Raw genomic sequence first — 21085 nt, 5'->3', positions numbered from 1 at the left:
TAAATAATAAAAATGTCCATATGTGTTGTTTCATGTAGTATAATGTTTTGGTTCAACTTGAGAGAAGGGAAACTCAGTCCCTGCAATGATACAAAAATAACCAAGTCAATCAGCACAGAGTCAATTTTGTATTTCATTTGAACAAAATGGTCATACACTCACAATGTGAAACAGTACTTTTATTGCACAAAACGATATGTGACGAGAAGAAGAACTTTTCTCAATATGGTAACTGGAATACTTTGGGAAAGGTTCAACCTAACATTACACACATCTTCACTACTTCCTGTCAAGTAAACATGAATTAAGGCACTATAATTTCCTCATTATAAAACACCAGATCAAACAACATGATAATGTTGTCACTCTTCATCAGTGAAGCATTTTTACAGACACCATCGCACCAAACATCATATACATCGTATACATCATATACATACATAAACATCGTATACTCTGCCTCATCATACTCATTCTTTCCTAAGTTCACCTCATCCAGTTCCAAACTACATATAAAAACAACATAATTAACTTCATGAAATGTCACTATACTCGGGCCGTGTGCATTTTCTGCTGGTGTATCCTGAGGTAGCGCCTTTCTGAGAACCTCTTCCCGCAGTGCATACAGGCAAATGGCCTCTCTCCTGTGTGGACCTTCAGGTGCATCTTCAGCTGGTGCTGGTGGGAGAACCTCTTCTCACACTGGTTACAGCTGTAGGGTTTCTCCCCTGTATGGACTCTCTGGTGCCTATTCAGGCTGGACGATTGAGAAAAACTGGCCCGGCACAGAAGGCAGCCGAATGGTTTCTCCCCTGTGTGCATCCTCTGGTGGATCTCCACCTGTTTGGGGAAACTGAAGGCTTTCCCACAGAACGAACACAGGAAGCGCTTCTCTTTGGCGCTGCCACCTTTACTCATTCCATCTCTACTACTGTCATTTGTCAATGGGCTTGTGTAGCCATTTAGTGTTGAGGCACTGGCATTGTCTGAGGTCTGGTTTAACATTAGGAGAGTGTGAGGAGGATGAAGGCCAGGGAGTGTCTGTGCTGTCACAGGGTCCATGTTCCAGTTGATAGATCCCATAGAAGGCAGGCTGAAGGAAGCATCTGTTAGGGGGTTAACCTGAGGCGCCATCAGTCTCTCTGAATCACAACTATAGGAGCAGGAAGGAGCATCGCTAGCCGAGTCTGTGTCTGTTCTCATACGGACACCTCCCTGTCCCTGCAGACCAAATCTACGCCTCATCCTGTTTTTGTCCATTCTGTTGTCATGAAGACTAAGTTCGGTTGTGGTTTTGTGTTCGACTGTCTGTTTCTGGTTGCGGTTAACAGTGTTGTTCCCCAGCCCAGAGTTGAGTTCGCTGTCCCATCCACTGACCTCCACTATCTCGGCTCTGGTCCTGGCCTGCTCAGTGATGTTGTCCCCTGGGCCCTTGGTTGCAGCAGTCTGGGTCTGGGAATCCAAGATGGCCGCCCAGTCTCCTCTGTTATCCTCCAACCAATCACCTTCAGGAAAAGGTTACAAAATAGACTTTACAAACATGGCAGAGAACTCTACATACGGAGTTTTTTGAGTCAATTAAATCATCAAGTTTATACATTGTTTGTTTAATCGTACACTGAGTATACAAAACATTAAGGACACCTGCTCTTTTCATGACAGATTGGCCGGGAGAATCCAGGTGAAAGCTATGATTCCTTATTGATGTCACTTCTTAAATCCACTTCAATCATTGTAACTGAAGGGGAGGAGACAGGTTAAATAAGGATTTTTAAACCTTGAGACATGACTTGTGTGCCATTCAGAGGGTGAATGGAGAAGACAAAAAAAATTGAAGGAGGTATGGTAGTAGGTGCCAGGCGCACCGGTTTGTGTCAAGAACTGCAACGCTACTGTTTTTTTCAAACTCTCAACAGTTTCCCGTCTATAACAACAAAGGTCCACCACCCAAAGGACATCCAGCCAACTTAACACAAGTATGGGAAGCATTGGAGTCAACATGTGCCAGCATCCCTGTGGAACGATTTCAACACCTTGTGGAGTCCATACCCTGACGAATTGAGGCAGTTCTGAGGGCAAAAGTGTGTGGGGGGGTGCAACTCAATATTAGGAAGGTGTTCCTAATGTTTGGTATACTCAGTTTTATTGATTTAATTTTATGCAGATGCGTCACTATTCCTATTGAAGTATATGTATTATGTTCTGTATATGTATGTCTCTCTTACCTTGCTCCCCCATCTTTAGTCCACTCAGCAGATCAATGCTTTCTGGTCCGTCTTCTACTGTCTCCTCTTTTACCAGCAGCAGGTCAGGCTTCCCATCCTCCATGTCTACTGACTGTAAGAGATACAGAGTGAGAGGATGTTGGATCAAGAAATCTGATATGAGCACCCTGCAATGGATCATCTTCTAAATGGGCAATGAGGAATTGCTATGAGTACCATGCAAACATGTTACGTGATTTGAAATGATGCAAACATGTTAGGTGATTTGCTTACTTGACACTCTTTAAAAGGATAGTTCGGGATTTTGGGAATGAAGCCCTTATCTACTCCCCCAGAGTCAGATTAACTGCTGTATACCATTATTATGTCTCTGCATCCAGTATGCAGGCAGTTAGAGGTAATTTGGAGAGCCCATGCTAGCTAGCTTAGCGCAAAGAATCAAAGTCTTCGGGTACACCTAGTATGCTAGCTGTATCCAAATACTTCCAGTGTTTACGCTGAGCTAGTTAGCGCTTGCTTGCAAAGTTACCTCGAACTTCCTACATACAGAGATGTAAAATGGTTTCCACAACATCATCTGTCTCTGGGGAAGTAGATAAAGAGCTTAATTGCCAAAATCTCAAACAAAATCTTTAATGGTTTAATAATTCAAAGTCATGGTGCGAGACTTAAAGGTCCAATGCAGCCATTTTTATCTCAATATAAAATAATTTCTGGGTAACAATTAAGTACCTTACTGCGATTGATTTCAATTAAATAGCTTCTCAGCAAAGAGCAATTTTTCAAGCAAGAATTTAGCTAGGACTGTCTGGGCGTGGTCTGATTGGGGAGGGAAAAATTAAAACTAGCTGTTATTGGTAGAGAGGTTTGGAACGCTATTTCTTATTGGTCTACTAAAGGGATACTTTGGTATTTGGGAATTTCCTACTTAACCAGAGTAAGACGAACTCATGGATACCATTTATATGTCTCTGCGTGCAATTTGAAGGAAGTTGAAGGTAGCATATCGTTAGCTTAGAGCAATTGCTGGAAATCTATGGTATCTACTAGCCAGCTCCTCTCAAACGCAGGGAAATAGACCTTCTGACTTCTCCAAAGCTGGGTGGTTGGTAATTTATAGTCTTACATAGTAATCAATATTTATAAATTTGTTCAAATTACTGATAATCATAAGCAATGAGATTCTATCAACTTCCTGATTTTTACGGACTACTTTGGGTTCTGCCAGCGCTTTCTTCCTATGAGACTTGGTGTCGTTTTGAAAACAAAACTCCCGGGAGGCAGCCAGCTGTTATGTACTCTCGGAGCTAACTTGCTTATTGGCAAGTCATCATAACATTAGATAAATCATGTCGGACTTGGAGGTAGAAGAAGAAGACCATTTTTATTCGAGTCAGAATTTACTGAGGAAGAACATGTGCAGTTGGACGCTGAGCATGCATGGAGGGAGGCTAGACCAGGGGTTCCTAAATTGTTTCACTCGGGAGCCCACATTCCAGCATTGGGGAACATACCGCATATGCATCACGTCTATTTCTATGGGCACAAGCACTGTTCATGACAAACTGCTCACACCCCTCTTGTTGGTGGAGAGAGTTGTATAGAATTGCAACAACATTTATTTTAAAACTGCAACATTTTCTTTGCTCCCCATGACAAAATGTGTAGAATTGCAGGAAATAAGCTTTAAACCTGCAAAATTATCTCCACATCTCAATACTTTCCTTTATTTTCTTTGCATGTGACATGAATTCATCCATGAAAAATAAATAAACAATAATGTTGCATACATGGGAGGGCTGCAACCAATTTTCAAAAACAAGAAACAAATAAATAGGTAATTGATCGTATGAATAATGATACATTTGCAGTCACGGAGGAAGAAATGCCAGCAGTTCAGTTTCTCATTGTTTACATGATTTGTATGAATGATATTTTATTGATTGGTATAATGATTTGGTATCAATACATGTTTGGTATTAATTACATAGTGTAAATTACATACATTTCCCCCTGTTTTTGTTCACTCTTAAGACAGTAGCTTCAAAGCCCAGCATCATCTGATTTACATCTCCAACATTTGCTGACAGTTGTCATTTTTCACTTGTTCATTTTACACGGAGTTCAGTAAGTTCTGTTGATTATATTATGCTAAACTATGTGTTTTAGAATGTCTTTACATTCTAAAACAGTGTTGACACCTTTTTCCATTACATTTTTTAAATGTATAATCTTCAATCTATTTTCCCTTAAGGGAAGGTGTAGTCCCCTTGTTTTTTTCATTTAATAATTTGTACACCCTGGATGCCAGGTGGTTTTTGGAATGGACATCCTTTATGAAACGTTCCAATTCGTTCAAATTATGTTTAAATGTAATTGTTTTATCTGCCGGCTTGACTGCCTGTGCTCAACATACAAAAAAGTATTTAGTCAGCCAACAATTGTGCAAGTTCTCCCACTTAAAAAGATGAGAGAGGCCTGTAATTTTCATCATAGGTACACTTCAACTATGACAGACAAAATGAGATTTTTTTTCCCCAGAAAATCACATTGTAGGATTTTTAATGAATTTATTTGCAGATTATGGTGGAAAATAAGTATTTGGTCACCTACAAACAAGCAAGTTTTCTGGCTCTCACAGACCTGTAACTTCTTCTTTAAGAGGCTCCTCTGTCCTCCACTCGTTACCTGTATTAATGGCACCTGTTTGAACTTGTTATCAGTATAAAAGGCACCTGTCCACAACCTCAAACAGTCACACTCCAAACTCCACTATGGCCAAGACCAAAGAGCTGTCAAAGGACACCAGAAACAAAATTGTAGACCTGCACCAGGCTGGGAAGACTGAATCTGCAATAGGTAAGCAGCTTGGTTTGAAGAAATCAACTGTGGGAGCAATTATTAGGAAATGGACGACATACAAGACCACTGATAATCTCCCTCGATCTGGGGCTCCACACAAGATCTCACCCCATGGGGTCAAAATGATCACAAGAACGGTGAGCAAAAATCCCAGAACCACACGGGGGGACCTAGTGAATGACCTGCAGAGAGCTGGGACCAAAGTAACAAAGCCTACCATCAGTAACACACTACGCCCCCAGGGACTCAAATCCTGCAGTGCCAGACGTGTCCCCCTGCTTAAGCCAGTACATGTCCAAGCCCGTCTGAAGTTTGCTAGAGAGCATTTGGATGATCCAGAAGAAGATTGGGAGAATGTCATATGGTCAGATGAAACCAAAATATAACTTTTTGGTAAAAACTCAACTCGTCGTGTTTGGAGGACAAAGAATGCTGAGTTGCATCCAAAGAACACCATACCTACTGTGAAGCATGGGGGTGGAAACATCATGCTTTGGGGCTGTTTTTCTGCAAAGGGACCAGGACGACTGATCCGTGTAAACTAAAGAATGAATGGGGCCATGTATTGTGAGATTTTGAGTGAAAACCTCCTTCCATCAGCAAGGGCATTGAAGATAAAACGTGGCTGGGTCTTCCAGCATGACAATGATCTCAAACACACTGCCTGGGCAACGAAGGAGTGGCTTCGTAAGAAGCATTTCAAGGTCCTGGAGTGGCCTAGCCAGTCTCCAGATCTCAATCCCATAGAAAATCTTTGGAGGGAGTTGAAAGTCCGTGTTGCCCAGCAACAGCAACAGCCCATAGTTGAAGTGTACCTATGATGAAAATTACAGGCCTCTCTCATCTTTTTAAGTGGGAGAACTTGCACAATTGGTGGCTATCTAAATACTTTTTTTGCCCCACTGTATGTGGGAACTCCTTCAAGACTGTTGGAAAAGCATTCCTCATGAAGCTGGTTGAGAGAATGCCAAGAGTGTGCAAGGCTTTCAAGGCAAAGGGTTGCTACTTTGAAGGTAACTCTGGGTCTTCCTTTCCTGTGGCGGTCCTCATGAGAGCCAGTTTCATCATAGCGCTGGATGGTTTTTGCGACTGCACTTAGAGAAACTTTAAAAGTTCTTGAAATTTTCCACAATTGACTGACCTTCATGTCTTAAATGAATGATGGACTGTGAAATCGCTTTGCTTATTTGAGCTGTTCTTGCCATAATATGGACTTGGTCTTTAACCAAATAGGGCTATCTTCTGTATACCACCCCTACCTTGCCACAACACAACTGATTGGCTCAAATGCAAGGACAGAAATTCCACAGATGAACTTTTAACAAGGCACACCTGTTAATTGAAATGCATTCCAGGTGACTGGAATGAAGGAAGCTGGTTGAGAGAATGGCAAGAGCGTGCAAAGCTGTCATCAAGGCAAAGGGTGGCTACTTTGAAGAATCTCAAATATAAAATATATTTGGATTTGTTTAACACTTTTTTGGTTACTACATGATTCCATATGTTTATTTCATAGTTCTGATGTCTTCACTATTATTCTACAATGTAGAAAACAGTAGAAAATTAAAGAAAAACTCTGTAATGAGTTGGTGTGTCCAAACTTATGACTGATAATTTGATTGATCTTCTTAAAGATGGATTGTGGTAGATTGAGAAGCAGCATGCTTAGTTTGTAATTGATTGTTGAAGCCACTATAATGTGTATTATTTAAATTCTTGCTTAGAACGTAAAAAAAAGGGAGGACCATCTCCCAAAGTCGGTTTTCAAGGATTTCAAAATAGCTTCCAAGTTCTTTTCAAGCATGAACTTATTATTTGATGATAGGAAAATAGCAAGATAATTCAGACCTTGGTGACCAAGCTAAATTGAAAACTGAAATTTGGTCTTCAGTGCATCGATAATTTATCGGAGTACCTCTGACTTTTTCTGAAGCCAGCAATCTCTGTATATTCATTGACCAAATTGAGTAGCCCATAATTGACATTTCAGGATTCCTAACAAACATGTAATCTGTGTACATTGCCAGTTGATGCTCATGATTTTCCACCACAATACCTTCAATATCACTTTGTCGTCTTATGGATTCTGCTAATGTTTCTAACGCTAAAACAAAGAGCAAGGGAGACATCGGACATCCCTACCTTGTGCCCCTCTCCAACATAAAGGAGATATACAATTTGTTATAACTTCTGCTCTAGGGGTATTTTATATACTGCAGACCCATCTTATACCACTACCAAATCATCTTATACCACCCACCACTGCGACCTGTATGCTCTAGTCGGCTGGCCCTCGTTATATATTCGCCGCCAGACCCACTGGCTCCAGGTAATCTATAAGTCTCTGCTAGGTAAAGCTCCGCCTTATCTCAGTTCACTGGTCACGATAACAACACACACCCGTAGCACACGTTCCAGCAGGTATATCTCACTGATCATCCCCAAAGCTAACACCTCATTTGGCCACCTTTCCTTCCAGTTCTCTGCTGCCAGTGACTGGAACGAATTGCAAAAATCGCTGAAGTTGGAGACTTTTATTTCCCTCACCAACTTTAAACATCAACTATCTGAGCAGCTAACCGATCACTGCAGCTGTACATAGTCCATCTGTAAATAGCCCACCCAATCTACCTACCTCATCCCCATACTGTTTTTAATTTATTTACTTTTCTGCTCTTTTGCACACCAGTATCTCTACTTGCACATCATCATCTGCTCATTTATCACTCCAGTGTTAATCTGCTAAATTGTAATTATTCGCTCCTATGGCCTATTTATTGCCTACCTCGCGCACCAGCGACTCCTGTGGCGGGCCGGGCGCAGTGCGCGCCAACCAAGGTTGCCAGGTGCACGGTGTTTCCTCTGACACATTGGTGCGGCTGGCTTCCGGGTTGGATGTGCGCTGTGTTAAGAAGCTTGTGGGTTGTGTATCGGAGGACGCATGACTTTCAACCTTTGTCTCTCCCGAGCACATACGGGAGTTGTAGCGATGAGACAAGATAGTAGCTACTAAAACAATTGGATACCACGAAATTGGGGAGAAAAAGGGGTAAAATTAAAACATTTAAAAAACAACAACCTTCAAGGCTTCCCAAACAAAAATAAAATCACAGTTGACTTTTTGCTTGACAAATAAAAAGGTACAAAATCATGTTGACAATAGAGAAGGGTTAAATCGTCATTTGTACTTTTTTGGTGGGCTTAATTTCCTCAGCCGGTGATTGTCAACCAAATAACTGTCGGTCTCACGGTAATTGACAGTTAATTAACAAACATATTTAGCATCTCCTGGCTTCCATACATAGCCTACAAGCCACTGATGCAGACCTTAGGAACATCTACATTTAAAAATGTTGAATAACTCCATTTAATATAGCCTACACCTTCACAATAAATCCATTATTTACTTTAGACAGGTCTAAAGAAGCATGATATAAAGAAAATGTAGTCTATTTCAGAAGAACAGAATAGCATACTCTGAGGTGTCCTTATGTTACGTCCTGATCTGGCTACAGTATGCCAAATGGCTGTGGGCTACACTAGTTCATTTAGCAGACAAGATTTTCTTAGAATTCTGTGGCATTATTTTATAGTATGAAGAATACAACTGAACAAAGAAGAATAAAATAGAAAGGATATTTTCTCCAAACGATTTTAGGGAGTGCACACATGCGGCTATTCTGTGTTGAGAGGTTAACAAAGAAATAGGTAGTCCTATATGCTTAATTTAATGTTATTAATGTAACTTTAGTTGTTCTACAAACGTTGGGCTACATGTTTAGATGTGTAATACATTGTAAAGCTACATGATGTGACTAATAATCATTTGAAAAAAAAGTAGCTTGAAAGGCATGAGCTCTGCTTAGTTTTTTTGCGCTGGCTGTACACACTACAACAGTCACTCATTCATAATTTGACAAGCACTTGATAATGCCTGGAGTTTCACTGCGGCATCCCCTTTGTGTGGCCAGTGGCCGTTGTGCGCATCTCCCTGAGTGCTGCGAGCTCCATCACGTGATCGGATCTTTCTCACAGGCTACAAGTGAAGACAGACTCATCAGGGATGCAACTGCGCGTGTCCTTATCCAATTCTGAGGTGCATATTGAAGATATGTGACCAACCGGCTCAAATAGGTCTTATGTAGCGAAATTTGCAATTGTGTTTTTTACATTGGATAAAAGTAGAGACTCAGCGCTACAAAATGGTATACCGCTGAGGAACAATGGGAAAGTAATTTTGCTTTGAAAGTTGATAAATTTGTAAACTCCCTTTTGAGAAAATGGCCTTTGAATGTTTTGGTACTACTATTGGAGAGCCCTTCTTTGTCTACACCCATTCAACATCTTTCACACCCTCTTAAGCTTTAAGGGTTGATCTGAGCATTCTGTACTAACTTGCTAGCTACTTCCAGACATCTAAGTGAGAGAGAACAGCTCACTGAAAATTACTCGTCCTAGCAGAGCTGGTTAGGCTTTTATGTTATCCAGAGTGTTGGTGACTGCAACTGTGCTGCTGGCAACAATTTAATTACGTTTTTTTGCCAACGTCTACTGACACCGGCCCTATTCATGGGTGTTGAGCGTTCGTAAATTCATCCGGAATTCTGCGCTCTGGCACACTAAGACCAGAGTCTTTTGTTAAGACATGTAGTTAGCTAGCTAAACAATGACCCATAATCCCAACTCATGATGTTACTACCCTGCATGAATCTGCAGGTAGCTAACTAACCAGGTTAAATGTTAGCTAAATAACTTTAGGCTATAACTAGTGGCTCTGAGATACGAATTATAAGATCATACACGTAATGTTAGTTAGCAAGTCAGCCTTCTAACGTTAGCTAGCTAACAGTACACTTTAACTTGAAATGAAAAGACTATGTCAAAATTAGAAACGTGTCATATCTGAAAAATATTTTACCCGTGGTCTGAAATCGGAGTAGATAGCCAGAGCAAATTTACCAGCTAATCAAATCAAATCAAAACGTATTTGTTCATGTGCGCCGAATACAACAGTGAAATGCTTACTTACAGGCTCTAACCAACAGTGCAATTTAAAAAAAAAAGGTATTAGGTCAATAATAGGTAAGTAAAGAAATAAAAACAACAGTAAAGAGACAGTGAAAAATAACAGTAGCCATAGCTAGTACGTCTATCAACAGTTGCTGCAGTGACATTCTATTGAAATGCATACTTGCATAGTAGAGTATTTTGTTAAGACATAGTAGCTAGCTAGCTAAACAATGAACCATAATCCCAACTCATGAACCTGGTTAGTTAGCTACCTGCATGAATCTGCAGGTAGCTAACCAACCAGGTTCATTGTTAGCTAGCTAACATTAGGTTATAGCTAGTCAAGCAAATGTGTCTGAGATACAAATAATAAGATCATACACATAACGTTAGCTTGCTAACAGTACACTTTAACTTGAAATGTAACCACTTTCTGTCAAAATTAGAAATGTGTAATATCTGAAAATGTAGCTAGCTAGACTATTGTACTGGTATACATCATGATTGGACGTGTCTCCTGTCAGATGCCATGGTTGCCCTTAGTTTGAAGATGTAATCCGGAGACAGGTGTTTTCTCAATCTCCTTAGCTATCGTACTCAAATTCCACTGATTTCAAAATTCAGTGGAAAGTTCACATGTTAGAGAAGGCATTTCTGCCAAAAAAGCATTTTGATTTAAAAAAAAGTTTACATTCAAACGGCTCTCCTGTGAAGTAGTGACTCACAACATACGCCTAGTTTCCTGAAATATTGGAAGACCTGTCCACATTTACTTTTTGTCAGCCAACAATATGAGTAGGCCTAACGAACAGCAAAAGCACTAGTCAATCTACTATCCTCCATAATTCAAAAGTTGGCCTATTCTATTGTGCGAGAAATAAATATTCCAAACATAGTCTGCGACAGTTGTGGGATTTGATAGATCTCAAATTAATACAACCACTAGCATCAACAAAAACTTTTTTTTACACAATGTGACTGACGCAACAGATCAGAACATTTAGCTTAAAAAGTTAAGAAACTATTAGGCTATTTCTTCACATTATAAGCGCTGCAATGCGCACATGGTAGGAGGCTATAAGCGCAAATGTTCCATTAGTGGGAAAACACCATTATCAAAAGTGAGGGCAAATGCAATTATGCATGGAATAATGTTATTATAAAGGTGCATTTTTATGGTGAAAATGACCTTTCCCAAACTTGACACTCACGCGCTGCTTATATATGCCAGTTAGGCTCTACACCCCTTGTAAAGCAGATTAATGTGCTTAATTTTAAAAAGTTATGTGGCCACTTTTTAGTTGTGATACAAACCTTATTAAAACATATAGGCCTATGGGCTTGGCTACATGAGGTGTGTGACTGTGAATCGAAAAAGTTGTTAAAAAATGCATGGTTTCTTATGCTAAGGCATCATTCACAAGTGATAGGATAATATTGTCACCCATCAGACTATTCTTAATTGAATCTTGTCTTTACATATACTAAATAATATATGTGTGAAATTTGTTTTGATTTAGAATGGACCATTATCATGCAACTGTATCAAAACAGGGTCAGCGGGGAAAAATACGTCATCTTTGCACTTAAATAGCGAATGGAGGACGCTTTCCCCCGTGGTTTATTTTCATGTCAGCCAGGTAGGCTATACTCCTGTTGTAAATATAAGCAATGTGCTTAATATTAGGAAAGTTGAGAAATAGATATAGTAGGCCTAACCTATATAAAACTGATCCTCCTCTTTTCAGTAGAGGCCCTCACTCTGTTTTCTCATGCAATTGCAAAGCCTTTTGAAATGTTGCACAACATGAGCTCATGGGCTCTCATGAAGTGTTTGATTAGATTTTCGAAAAACATTTGCATTGTTTTCAGTGTGATTAGAGGGACAATAGAGTGCTGAGTACCAGGCAGTTAGCAAGTTTGGTAGGCTACTAATGACCATCAGCAGCATCAGAGCTTGGATTACTGTGACTAAAAAGTCACATGGAATTTGACTGCCTTCGTGACTGCCGGTGTGACGGTAATACCTCAACAGTTCTAGGCTTACCTCTATTTCTACAACCAACTTTACCTGACTGTGATCAGATAAAATGTTATCTATTGTCACTGATTGTAAGTTGGACCGAAAAAACGAGTCTAGTCTGGAGTAGACCTTGTGGACTGTAGAGTAAAATGTATACTGTCTACTGGATGGAGTATTCACCAGATGTCTACAAGCCCATTGTTATTGATCATATCTAATAGTAATGTTATAGATTTTGTAGCTGGAAAGGCTTTCTTACTTGATCTGTCCTCCACATTCAATATTTGATTAAAATCCCCTCCTATAATACATGGTATTTCTGGGAAATTGTGTAGTCGACACTGAATATCAGGAAAAAAAGCAAAGACATATCCTCATTATTTTATTTTTCATTTACCTTTATTTAACTCGGCAAGTCAGTTAAAAACAAATTCTTATTTACAATGACGGCCTACCCCGGCCAAATCCTAACCTGGACGACACTGGGTCAATTGTGTGCCGCCCTATGGGACTCCCAATCACGGCCCGTTGTGATACAGTCCAGGATCAAACCAGGGTCTGTAGTGATGCCTCTAGCACTGAGATGCAATGTCTTAGGCCGCTGCGCCACTCAGGAGCCCATAAATATTCACAATAATCACTTCTGCATTGCCCAATATAACATGTTGGAAAATAAACCAACTGTTGAGCTCAACATTCCCGAGACTTTATCTTGTGTTTAATAGTACAAAAACTGATTTAGACCAGGATGAGAGAGAACAATGTAATGTGTTGAAATGTGGTGTGTTTTGTTGTTGGTAGAGTGTGGTGTGTTGTAAAAAAATTTTTTTAAAAGAGAGGCTTTTCTCTGAGTAGAAATGCTGATCGAGGATCAGGGCCCAGATTCACAAAACCTTCTTAAGAAGAAATGTATTCTTAAAACCTCTACAGGATCGGTGGGTTCCACGTGGGACGTTTGAGCTAACGTAGGCTAATGTGATTAGCATGAGGTTGTAAGTAACAAGACAATTTCCCAGGAGATAGACATATCTGATATTGGCAGAAAGCTTAAATTATTTTTAATGTAACTGCACTGCCCAATTTACAGTAGCAATTACAGTGAAAAAATACAATGCTATTGTTTGAGGAGAGTGCACAGTTATTAACTTGAAAATGTATTTATAAACCAATTATGCACATGTGGGCAGTCTTGATACAACATTTTGAACAGATATGCAATGGTTAATTTGATCACACTAATACTTTGCACATACACTGCTTCTATCTAGTGGCCAAAATCTATTTTGTGCCAGGGCTGGAATAATACATTATGGCCTTTTTCTTGCATTTCAAAGATGACGGTACAAATAAAATACAAAAAAAACATGTTTTTTTCTTTGTATTATCTTTTACCAGATCCAATGTGTTATATTATCCTACATTAATTTAACATTTCCACAAACTTCAAAGTGTTTCCTTTCAAATGGTATCAAGAATATGCATATCCTGGCTTCAGGTCCTGAGCTATAGGCAGTTAGATTTGGGTATGTCATTTTAGGCAAACATTTTAAAAAAGGGGCGGATCCTTAAGTTAACTGCCATTTTTTCCTTAACTATAGACTTAAGAAGTAAGTTAAGCAAAGTTTCTATTTCTCAAAAAGGTTATTGGAAATGTTTTTGTGCTATTTCTTATGTTTCTCCTAAGAAGAAATTAGATTTTTGAAAATAAACTTATTGCAAACGTTATTAACTTCTTTGGGACTGGGGGGCAGTATTAAGTAGATTGGTTTAAAAAGGTGCCCAGAGTAAACTGCCTGCTACTCAGGCCCAAAAGCAAGAATATGCATATGATTAGTAGATTTGGACAGAAAACACTCTGAAGTTCCTATAACTGTTTGAATGATGTCTGTGAGTATAACAGAACTCATATGGCAGGCTAAAACCTGAGAAAAAAATCATCCAAGCAGGAAGTGGGAAATCTGAGGTTTGTAGTTTTTCAAGTCATTGCCTATCAAATATACAGTGTCTATGGGGTCATATTGCACTTCATAAGGCTTCCACTAGATGTCATCAGTCTTTAGAACCTTGTTTGAGGCTTCTACTGTGAATGGGGAGAGAAAGAGAGCTGATTCAAACAGGTGTCTGGCAGAGTGCCATGAGCTGATCACGTGTGCGCCCATGAGCTGATCACGAATGCGCCCGTGAGAGGTAGCTGCGTTTCATTGCATTTCTAAAGACAAAGGAATTCTCCGGTTGGAACATTATTGAAGATTTATGTTAAAAACATCCTAAAGATTGATTCTATACATCGCTTGACAAGTTTCCACGAACTGTAATATAACTTTTTTGAGATTTCGTCTGAACAAGTGATCGCGCATTATGCATTTGGATTACTGGGCTAAACGCGCGAACAAAAGGGAGGTATTTGGACATAAATTATGGGCTTTATCAAACAAAACAAACATTTATTGTGGAACTGGGATGCCTGGGAGTGCATTCCGATCAAGATCATCAAAGGTAAGTGAATATTTATAACGCTATTTCTGACTTTTCTGACACGTCTCCTTCTTTGGAAATGGCTGGATGTTTTTCTGTGACTAGCGCTGACCTAACATAATCGCAAGGTGTGCTTTTGCCGTAAAGCCATTTTGAAATCTGACACAGTGGTTGCATTAAGGAAAAGTTTATCTATATTTCCATGTATAACACTTGTATCTTTTATCAATGTTTATTATGAGTATTTCTGTAATTTGATGTGGCTCTCTGCACTTTCACCGGATGTTTGTTTGAGACAATGCATTTCTGATCATAACACAATTTCAAATGAGGTTTTTGGACATAAAGATGAACTTTTTCGAACAAAACACACATCTATTGTGTAACATGAAGTCCTGTGAGTGCCATCTGATGAAGATCATCAAAGGTTAGTGATGACTTTAATCGCTATTTCTGATTTTTGTGAGCCCTCTCCTTGGCTGGAAAATGGCTGTATGGTTTTCCGTGACTAGGTGCTGACCTAACATAATCGTTTGATGTGCTTTCGCCATAAAGCCTATTTGAAATCGGAAACTGTGGCTGGATTTACTAGAAGTTAATCTTTAAAATGGTGTAAAATACTTGTATGTTTGAGGAATTTTAATTATGGGATTTCTGTTGTTTTGAATTTGGCACCCTGCAATTTCACTGGCTGTTGGCGAGGTGGGACCCCCATATCCCAGAGAAGTTAATTCCAAGATAGCTAAACCCTTGTCTTAAACTCAGGGCAGTGAGAGAAAAAAGGAATTAAAGCAATTGAACATGTTTATTTCACTCAAACTTCATCGGAAAGTGAATATTTAAACCAAAGAACATGTTTTGGTGATCTCAGTACAAAAAATGCTAACATGATTGCCACTAAAACGGTTGCCTAGCAACAAACATCTTAAGATGATTCCTAAGAAGATATTTGAGAAACTCGTCAGAACATCGTGATTTCTTATGATATTGTTGAGGAATTGCACCTACTATCTTATGACCTTTAATTATTTTTTCTTAATAAGATAGTTCTTAAGTCTTTGGTAAGTGTTTTGTGAATCTGGGCCCAGGTCCCCACCAGTCTATATATTAATATTCATTATGATCTAAACGGCACAACTGATCTTAGATCAGGACTCCTACTCTAAGAGGGTTTGTGGATAGGGGCCCTTACCTAATAGCATTCAGGCAGTAATTCACAGTGGACTCACCTCAGTGTGACTGTGTGTGGTCATATGCTGCTCAGCTGGTTCCTCTGTGGGTTCAGGAGGTGGTGTAGTCTGGTTGTCCTCCATGACCATGGTCCCCTCAGGGTTCCCCAGACCCTCCTCATACCCCTCCTCCTTCACCAGCAGCACCTCTGGACTCTCCTCCTCCTGGAAGAGACAGGTGATACAGATTACACAGACATACACTCCCTCAGGTACATACACAAAGATAATAAACACACTTTCAACATGGTGTTTACCCATCCCAACGTTGTTTGAGTCCTATACTGTAGAATGACTTCATTGTTTTTAAACCCATCTTCTTGAACTGCACTGTTGGTTAAAAACTTCTTATGGCTGAAATCCCGCTCCCGGGATCGATATGACAACAGCCAGTGAAAGTGCAGGGCGCCAAATTCAAACGACAGAAATCTCATATTTAAAATTCCTCAAACATCCAAGTATTTTTACACCATCTTAAAGGTAAACTTGTTGTTAATACCACCACAGTGTCCGATTTCAAAAGTGCTTTACAGCAAAAGCACACCAAACGATTATGTTAGGTCACCACCTCGTCACAGAAAAACACAGCCATTTTTCCAGCCAAGGAGTCACAAAAAGCAGAAATAGAGAGAAAAATGAATCACTAACCTTTGATGATTTTCATCAGATGACACTCATAGGACTTCATGTTACACAATACATGTATGTTTTGTTCGATAAAGTTCATATTTATATCCAAAAATCTCAGTTTACATTGGCACATTATGTTCAGTAGTTCCAAAACATCCTGTGATTTTGCAGAGAGCCACATCTATTTACAGAAAAACTAATAATAAACATTGATAAAAGATACAACTGTTATGCATAGAATTATAGATACACTTCTCCTAAATGCAACCGCTGTGTCAGATTCAAAAATGGTTTTATGGCGAAAGCACACCATGCAATAATCTGAGTTCATCGCTCAGACAACAAAACAAGCCAAACAGACACCCGCCATGTTGTGGAGTCAACAGAAGTCAGAAATAGCATTATAAATATTCACTTACCTTTGATGATCTACATCAGAATGCACCCCCAGGAATCCCAGTTCCACAATAAATGTTTGTTTTGTTCGATAAAGTCCATCATTTATGTCCAAATACCTCCTTTTGTTAGCGCGGTTAGTAAACAAATCCAAACTCATGAGGCGCGGGCAAGTCCAGGCGAAAGTTCAGATGAAAAGTTATATTACAGTTCGTAGAAACATGTCAAACGATGTATAAAATCAATCTTTAGGATGTTTTTAACATAAATCTTCAATAATGTTCCAACCGGAGAATTCCTTTGTCTTTAGAATTGCAATGGAATGCAGGTCGCTCTCACGTGAGCGCACATGATCAGCTCCTTACTCAATCAGCTCTCATTCGCCCCCACTTCACAGTAGAAGCCTCAAACAAGGTTCTAAAGACTGTTTACATCTAGTGGAAGCCTTAGGAAGTGCAATATGACCCCATAGACACTGTATATTTGATAGGTAATGACTTGAAAAACTGCAAACCTCAGATTTCCCACTTCCTGGTTGGATTATTTTTTTCTCAGGTTTTAGCCTGCCATATGAGTTCTGTTATACTCACAGACATCATTCGAACAGTTTTAGAAACTTCAGAATGTTTTCTATCCAAATCTACTAAGTATATGCATATTCTAGCTTTTGGGCCTGAGTAGTGGGCAGTTTACTCTGGGCACCTTTTTATCCAAGCTACTTAATACTGCCCCCAGCCATAAACGTTGTATTAAGGGCTTGTAAGTAAGCATTTCACAGTAAAGTCTACAACTGTTGTATTTGACACATGTGACAAATAAAGTTTGATTAAATTTGAAATATGTTGAGGGTAAATATGATAAGCTATGATTAGTCAAAAGGCATCATCAGACAAACCTGACAACTCTTTTGATGTGTATAGGTGTTTGTTAGGTATTGGTTATCCCTACAATTAACTCAGCCACACAATAAGAATTGGCTATATACTAAACATTAATGAAAACATAAATGTGCTTTTTGGTTTTATTTCAAGATTAGGGTTAGGCATAAGGTATATCAGTGTAGTTAAGTTTAGTTTTAAAATCTAATTTTAAGAAGATATATTTTTGAAATAGGCAGGGTTTAGTCATAATAATGACTTTGTGAACTAGTGACTAACTTGGCTATGAAGCGCTGTAGTGTGTATGCACAATAGGGTGAGAAGATGTGATGAAGGGAGTCTCAATGAAAGTCTTAGAATGAAATGTCCCATTTTGTGTTTATTAAACATAAACAAGTTGTAAATACACCATATGAAAACCACACATACACACAACAAAAATCTGCATGAACTAGATGAATTGCATTCAATTTCTCATTACAAGTGTCTTAAGAAAAACATTAAGTAGTTGAATAGAAGTAATGAAACAGGCATTTGTGAACATTATATAGGCTACACAGTACAAACACAACATCTAACAGACTTTTTAGGCTGAAATATGCCATATATAACACAATATTCAACCCAGAAATATTCAACACTGAAATCTATTACTCTTGTTATCTTTATGCTGATAACAATGAAAATGAATGTCTTTAATGAAGAGTTTGATCTAAACGTCAGAAGCTATCGAGTGGAAGGGTTACTTTCTATGCTATTGAGTGGAATGGTTTTTCTGCTGGTGTATCCTGAGGTAGCTCCTCTCTGAGAACCTCTTCCTGCAGTGCGTACAGGCGAATGGCCTCTCTTCCGTGTGAACCTTCAGGTGTATCTTCAGCTGGTGCTGGCGGGAAAACCTCTTCTCACAGTGGGGGCAACTGAATGGTTTCTCCCCTGTGTGGACCCTCTGGTGCCTCTTCAGGTCACCAGCCTGAGCGAAGCGCATTTGACACTGGGAACAGCTGAAGGGTTTCACCCCTGTGTGGACCCTCTGGTGCCTCTTCAGGTTGCCAGCCTCGGCAAAGCACATATGACACTGGGTACAGCTGAAGGGTTTCTCTCCTGTGTGGACCCTCTGGTGGATCTCCACCTTCTGGGGGCAGCTGAAACCTTTGTTACAGAACATGCAGAGGAACCGTTTCTCTTTATTATTGCCAGATGTGGCCCCCCCTCCCTGAGCCAGGGCTATAACCCTGTCATTTGAGTTCAATGCCTGATCGAAAAGAACGCTGCCATGTGAATCGGAAAGTGCCTTCGACGTGAATACGGCATCGTGATCCCTGAATGAGTGTAAAGGAGAGTGGGTCGCGACATTTAGATTGGTATCTAAGCTTCCCCTGTAATCAAAGAAATCTCTGTTCTGTGAGTGTCCATCTTCTAAGTGACTATTTGCATTCCATGTGGGAGGAGCGTCGCCCTCCACTTTCACAGTCACCTCATCTACCACTATAACCTCCCCTTTCTTATCTAGGCACCCTTCAGAGTATACACTACTACTGTCCCGGTTCAAGTCCCCTCTAGACAGATCAGTCTGTGTCTCTAAACCCAAGAGCATGTTGCCAGGGTCCATCTCTGTAGCGTAAGAGCAAGATGGATCACCGCCAGTGTCTAACGTGTCACCATCTCCACGGGAATTAACTGTCCGCTGGCTCTGGTGAAATACCAGAAAGTATTCTGAGCCGGGAACAGGTGGACAGCCCAGTCTCTCTGGGTCTGATCTGTGGTCAGATCCTGGTTGTAAGGGCCTTTGTGTTACAGCTAAAGTCTCGGTGTCTGACTCTGACTTGAGTACGGCGTTCAGCGTTCCACTGACCTCCGTGATTCTGCGTCGGGTCCTGGCCTTTGGCGCAGCGGCGAGTTCCTCACTGGCTACAGAGGGCGACACTCCAACCGTTGCTCCAGTCTGGTGCCGTGGGTCCTTCTCTCGTTCAGTCCTCTCCAGCTTGACCCCAGGACCTGCTGCATTTTCATCTGCAGACTGACAAGAAAAGGAGTGGTTATTAATGTTTTTGAGATGTGAGCAAATTAATAGCTGAGGGAAGCATTTCTGAAATAAACAGGCCACATTTGATGTACTGTAATTTTTATGTAATACTATGACACTTACCTCTATCACAATAACATGCTGTGTTGAGGTTCCACTCCCCTCATCAACTGTGATTGGTTGGTCATCTCTCCATGTATTGTGTCCCGCTGGTTTCACAGAACTCCTGTAGCCTCCGGTGAGATGTGCTTCACCTGAGAGGGATTGGGGGAAAAGGGATGGTTAGCTACTGTTAATGCTGAATGCTATATTATACACTATTGACATTTTTGACACTGTCTACAATTGGCAAGGATGTGAGGTAACACTTCTTGATTTACTATGTATTGATCATTGTATTAAGTTCCATGCCTCATATTGTTTTCAATTAGTAAATAATAGGAAAAGCCAGTACATCAAGAATCTGGATAGAATATGATAGTGTCTTTCTGCAAGTTTTCTAAGTAACCTGGGGAATTATTGCATACAATTCCAAAACTGACCAAGACTAAATTCTGGTTAACTATATGTGGTTAGCACATCTAACGTCACACATGCGCAGATGTGATCGGGACGACAGGCCCCGCAGCCTCGGCCTTCTGCAAAATGTACCTCTTGCCATTCCTTTGTATCGGTCGAGAATCTTGACACTACTGGGACGACTGGCGAGTGCGCGCTCCCGTGTCACCTTCATTTCAAGTAGCTGTAGTTTCCTCCGCAATGCCCTGCTTTCATTCTGGCTTTGAGTTATTTCCAAACGAAACACTGCATAGTCGTCGTCTACGAGTTTACAGATGTCTGCCACGGCTGCATTCGCTAGCACCTCCATGATGGAGGCTATTTGAGTGTGAAAAACCACAGGCCTACTGTTAGCCATTGTTGTTAGCTAATGTTAGCAGCTAGCTAACGTTCCCTTAATAACATCTATCAACCAAGTCCTGTCTCCAACGCGAATTAAACACTGCCCGAGGTAAGTATGTGATGCTGTGCAGTTACAAGTAATATTTTAAGTTCCAAGGTGATAAATGTCTAAATAACAATAAAAACGCTGCCGCCGATATTATTCTTGGTTACTGTTGACTTCCGTTGACACTTCTTCAGTGGTTTTTAAATGGCGGTTGGCAACCAACTTTAGTGATGCATTACCGCAACCAAATGAACTGGAGTGTGGACCAGAGACAGAGAAGGTCTAAAGTCTCGTTCACATCTGTAGTGTCTTAACACTTAGTACTTATTTATATAATAAGAAAGACTCTGAATACAAGCAATTGAACTGGAGCTTCACATTTACTCAA

The 21085-nt window shown here is 40.1% G+C and overlaps 1 protein-coding gene across 2 annotated transcripts in view; it reads right to left on the bottom strand.

Annotated features, from left to right (window-relative positions):
- LOC115145634 (transcription factor hamlet-like) overlaps window positions 1–21085 on the bottom strand; it is a 24160-nt gene extending 3075 nt beyond the window's left edge. The window contains exons 1-6 of one of the 2 annotated variants that reach the window (XM_065003974.1): window positions 20403–21085; window positions 19875–20005; window positions 19581–19745; window positions 15825–15989; window positions 2226–2337; window positions 1378–1505 (exon numbers count right to left, since the gene is read on the bottom strand). In XM_065003974.1, the coding sequence (XP_064860046.1) occupies window positions 1378–1505; window positions 2226–2337; window positions 15825–15989; window positions 19581–19745; window positions 19875–20005; window positions 20403–20667 (966 nt within the window). In that variant the 5' untranslated portion in view covers window positions 20668–21085. Of the gene's footprint in view, window positions 1–161; window positions 1506–2225; window positions 2338–15824; window positions 15990–19580; window positions 19746–19874; window positions 20006–20402 lie in introns of those variants that run through there. The other variant, XM_029687147.2, reaches the window with a different exon arrangement.

Source organism: Oncorhynchus nerka, linkage group LG18, assembly GCF_034236695.1.
Source record: "Oncorhynchus nerka isolate Pitt River linkage group LG18, Oner_Uvic_2.0, whole genome shotgun sequence".
Taxonomy (NCBI): Eukaryota; Metazoa; Chordata; class Actinopteri; order Salmoniformes; family Salmonidae; genus Oncorhynchus; species Oncorhynchus nerka.
Note: the sequence above shows the minus strand (reverse complement) of the source record. Positions and strands in the feature narration are given on the sequence as shown.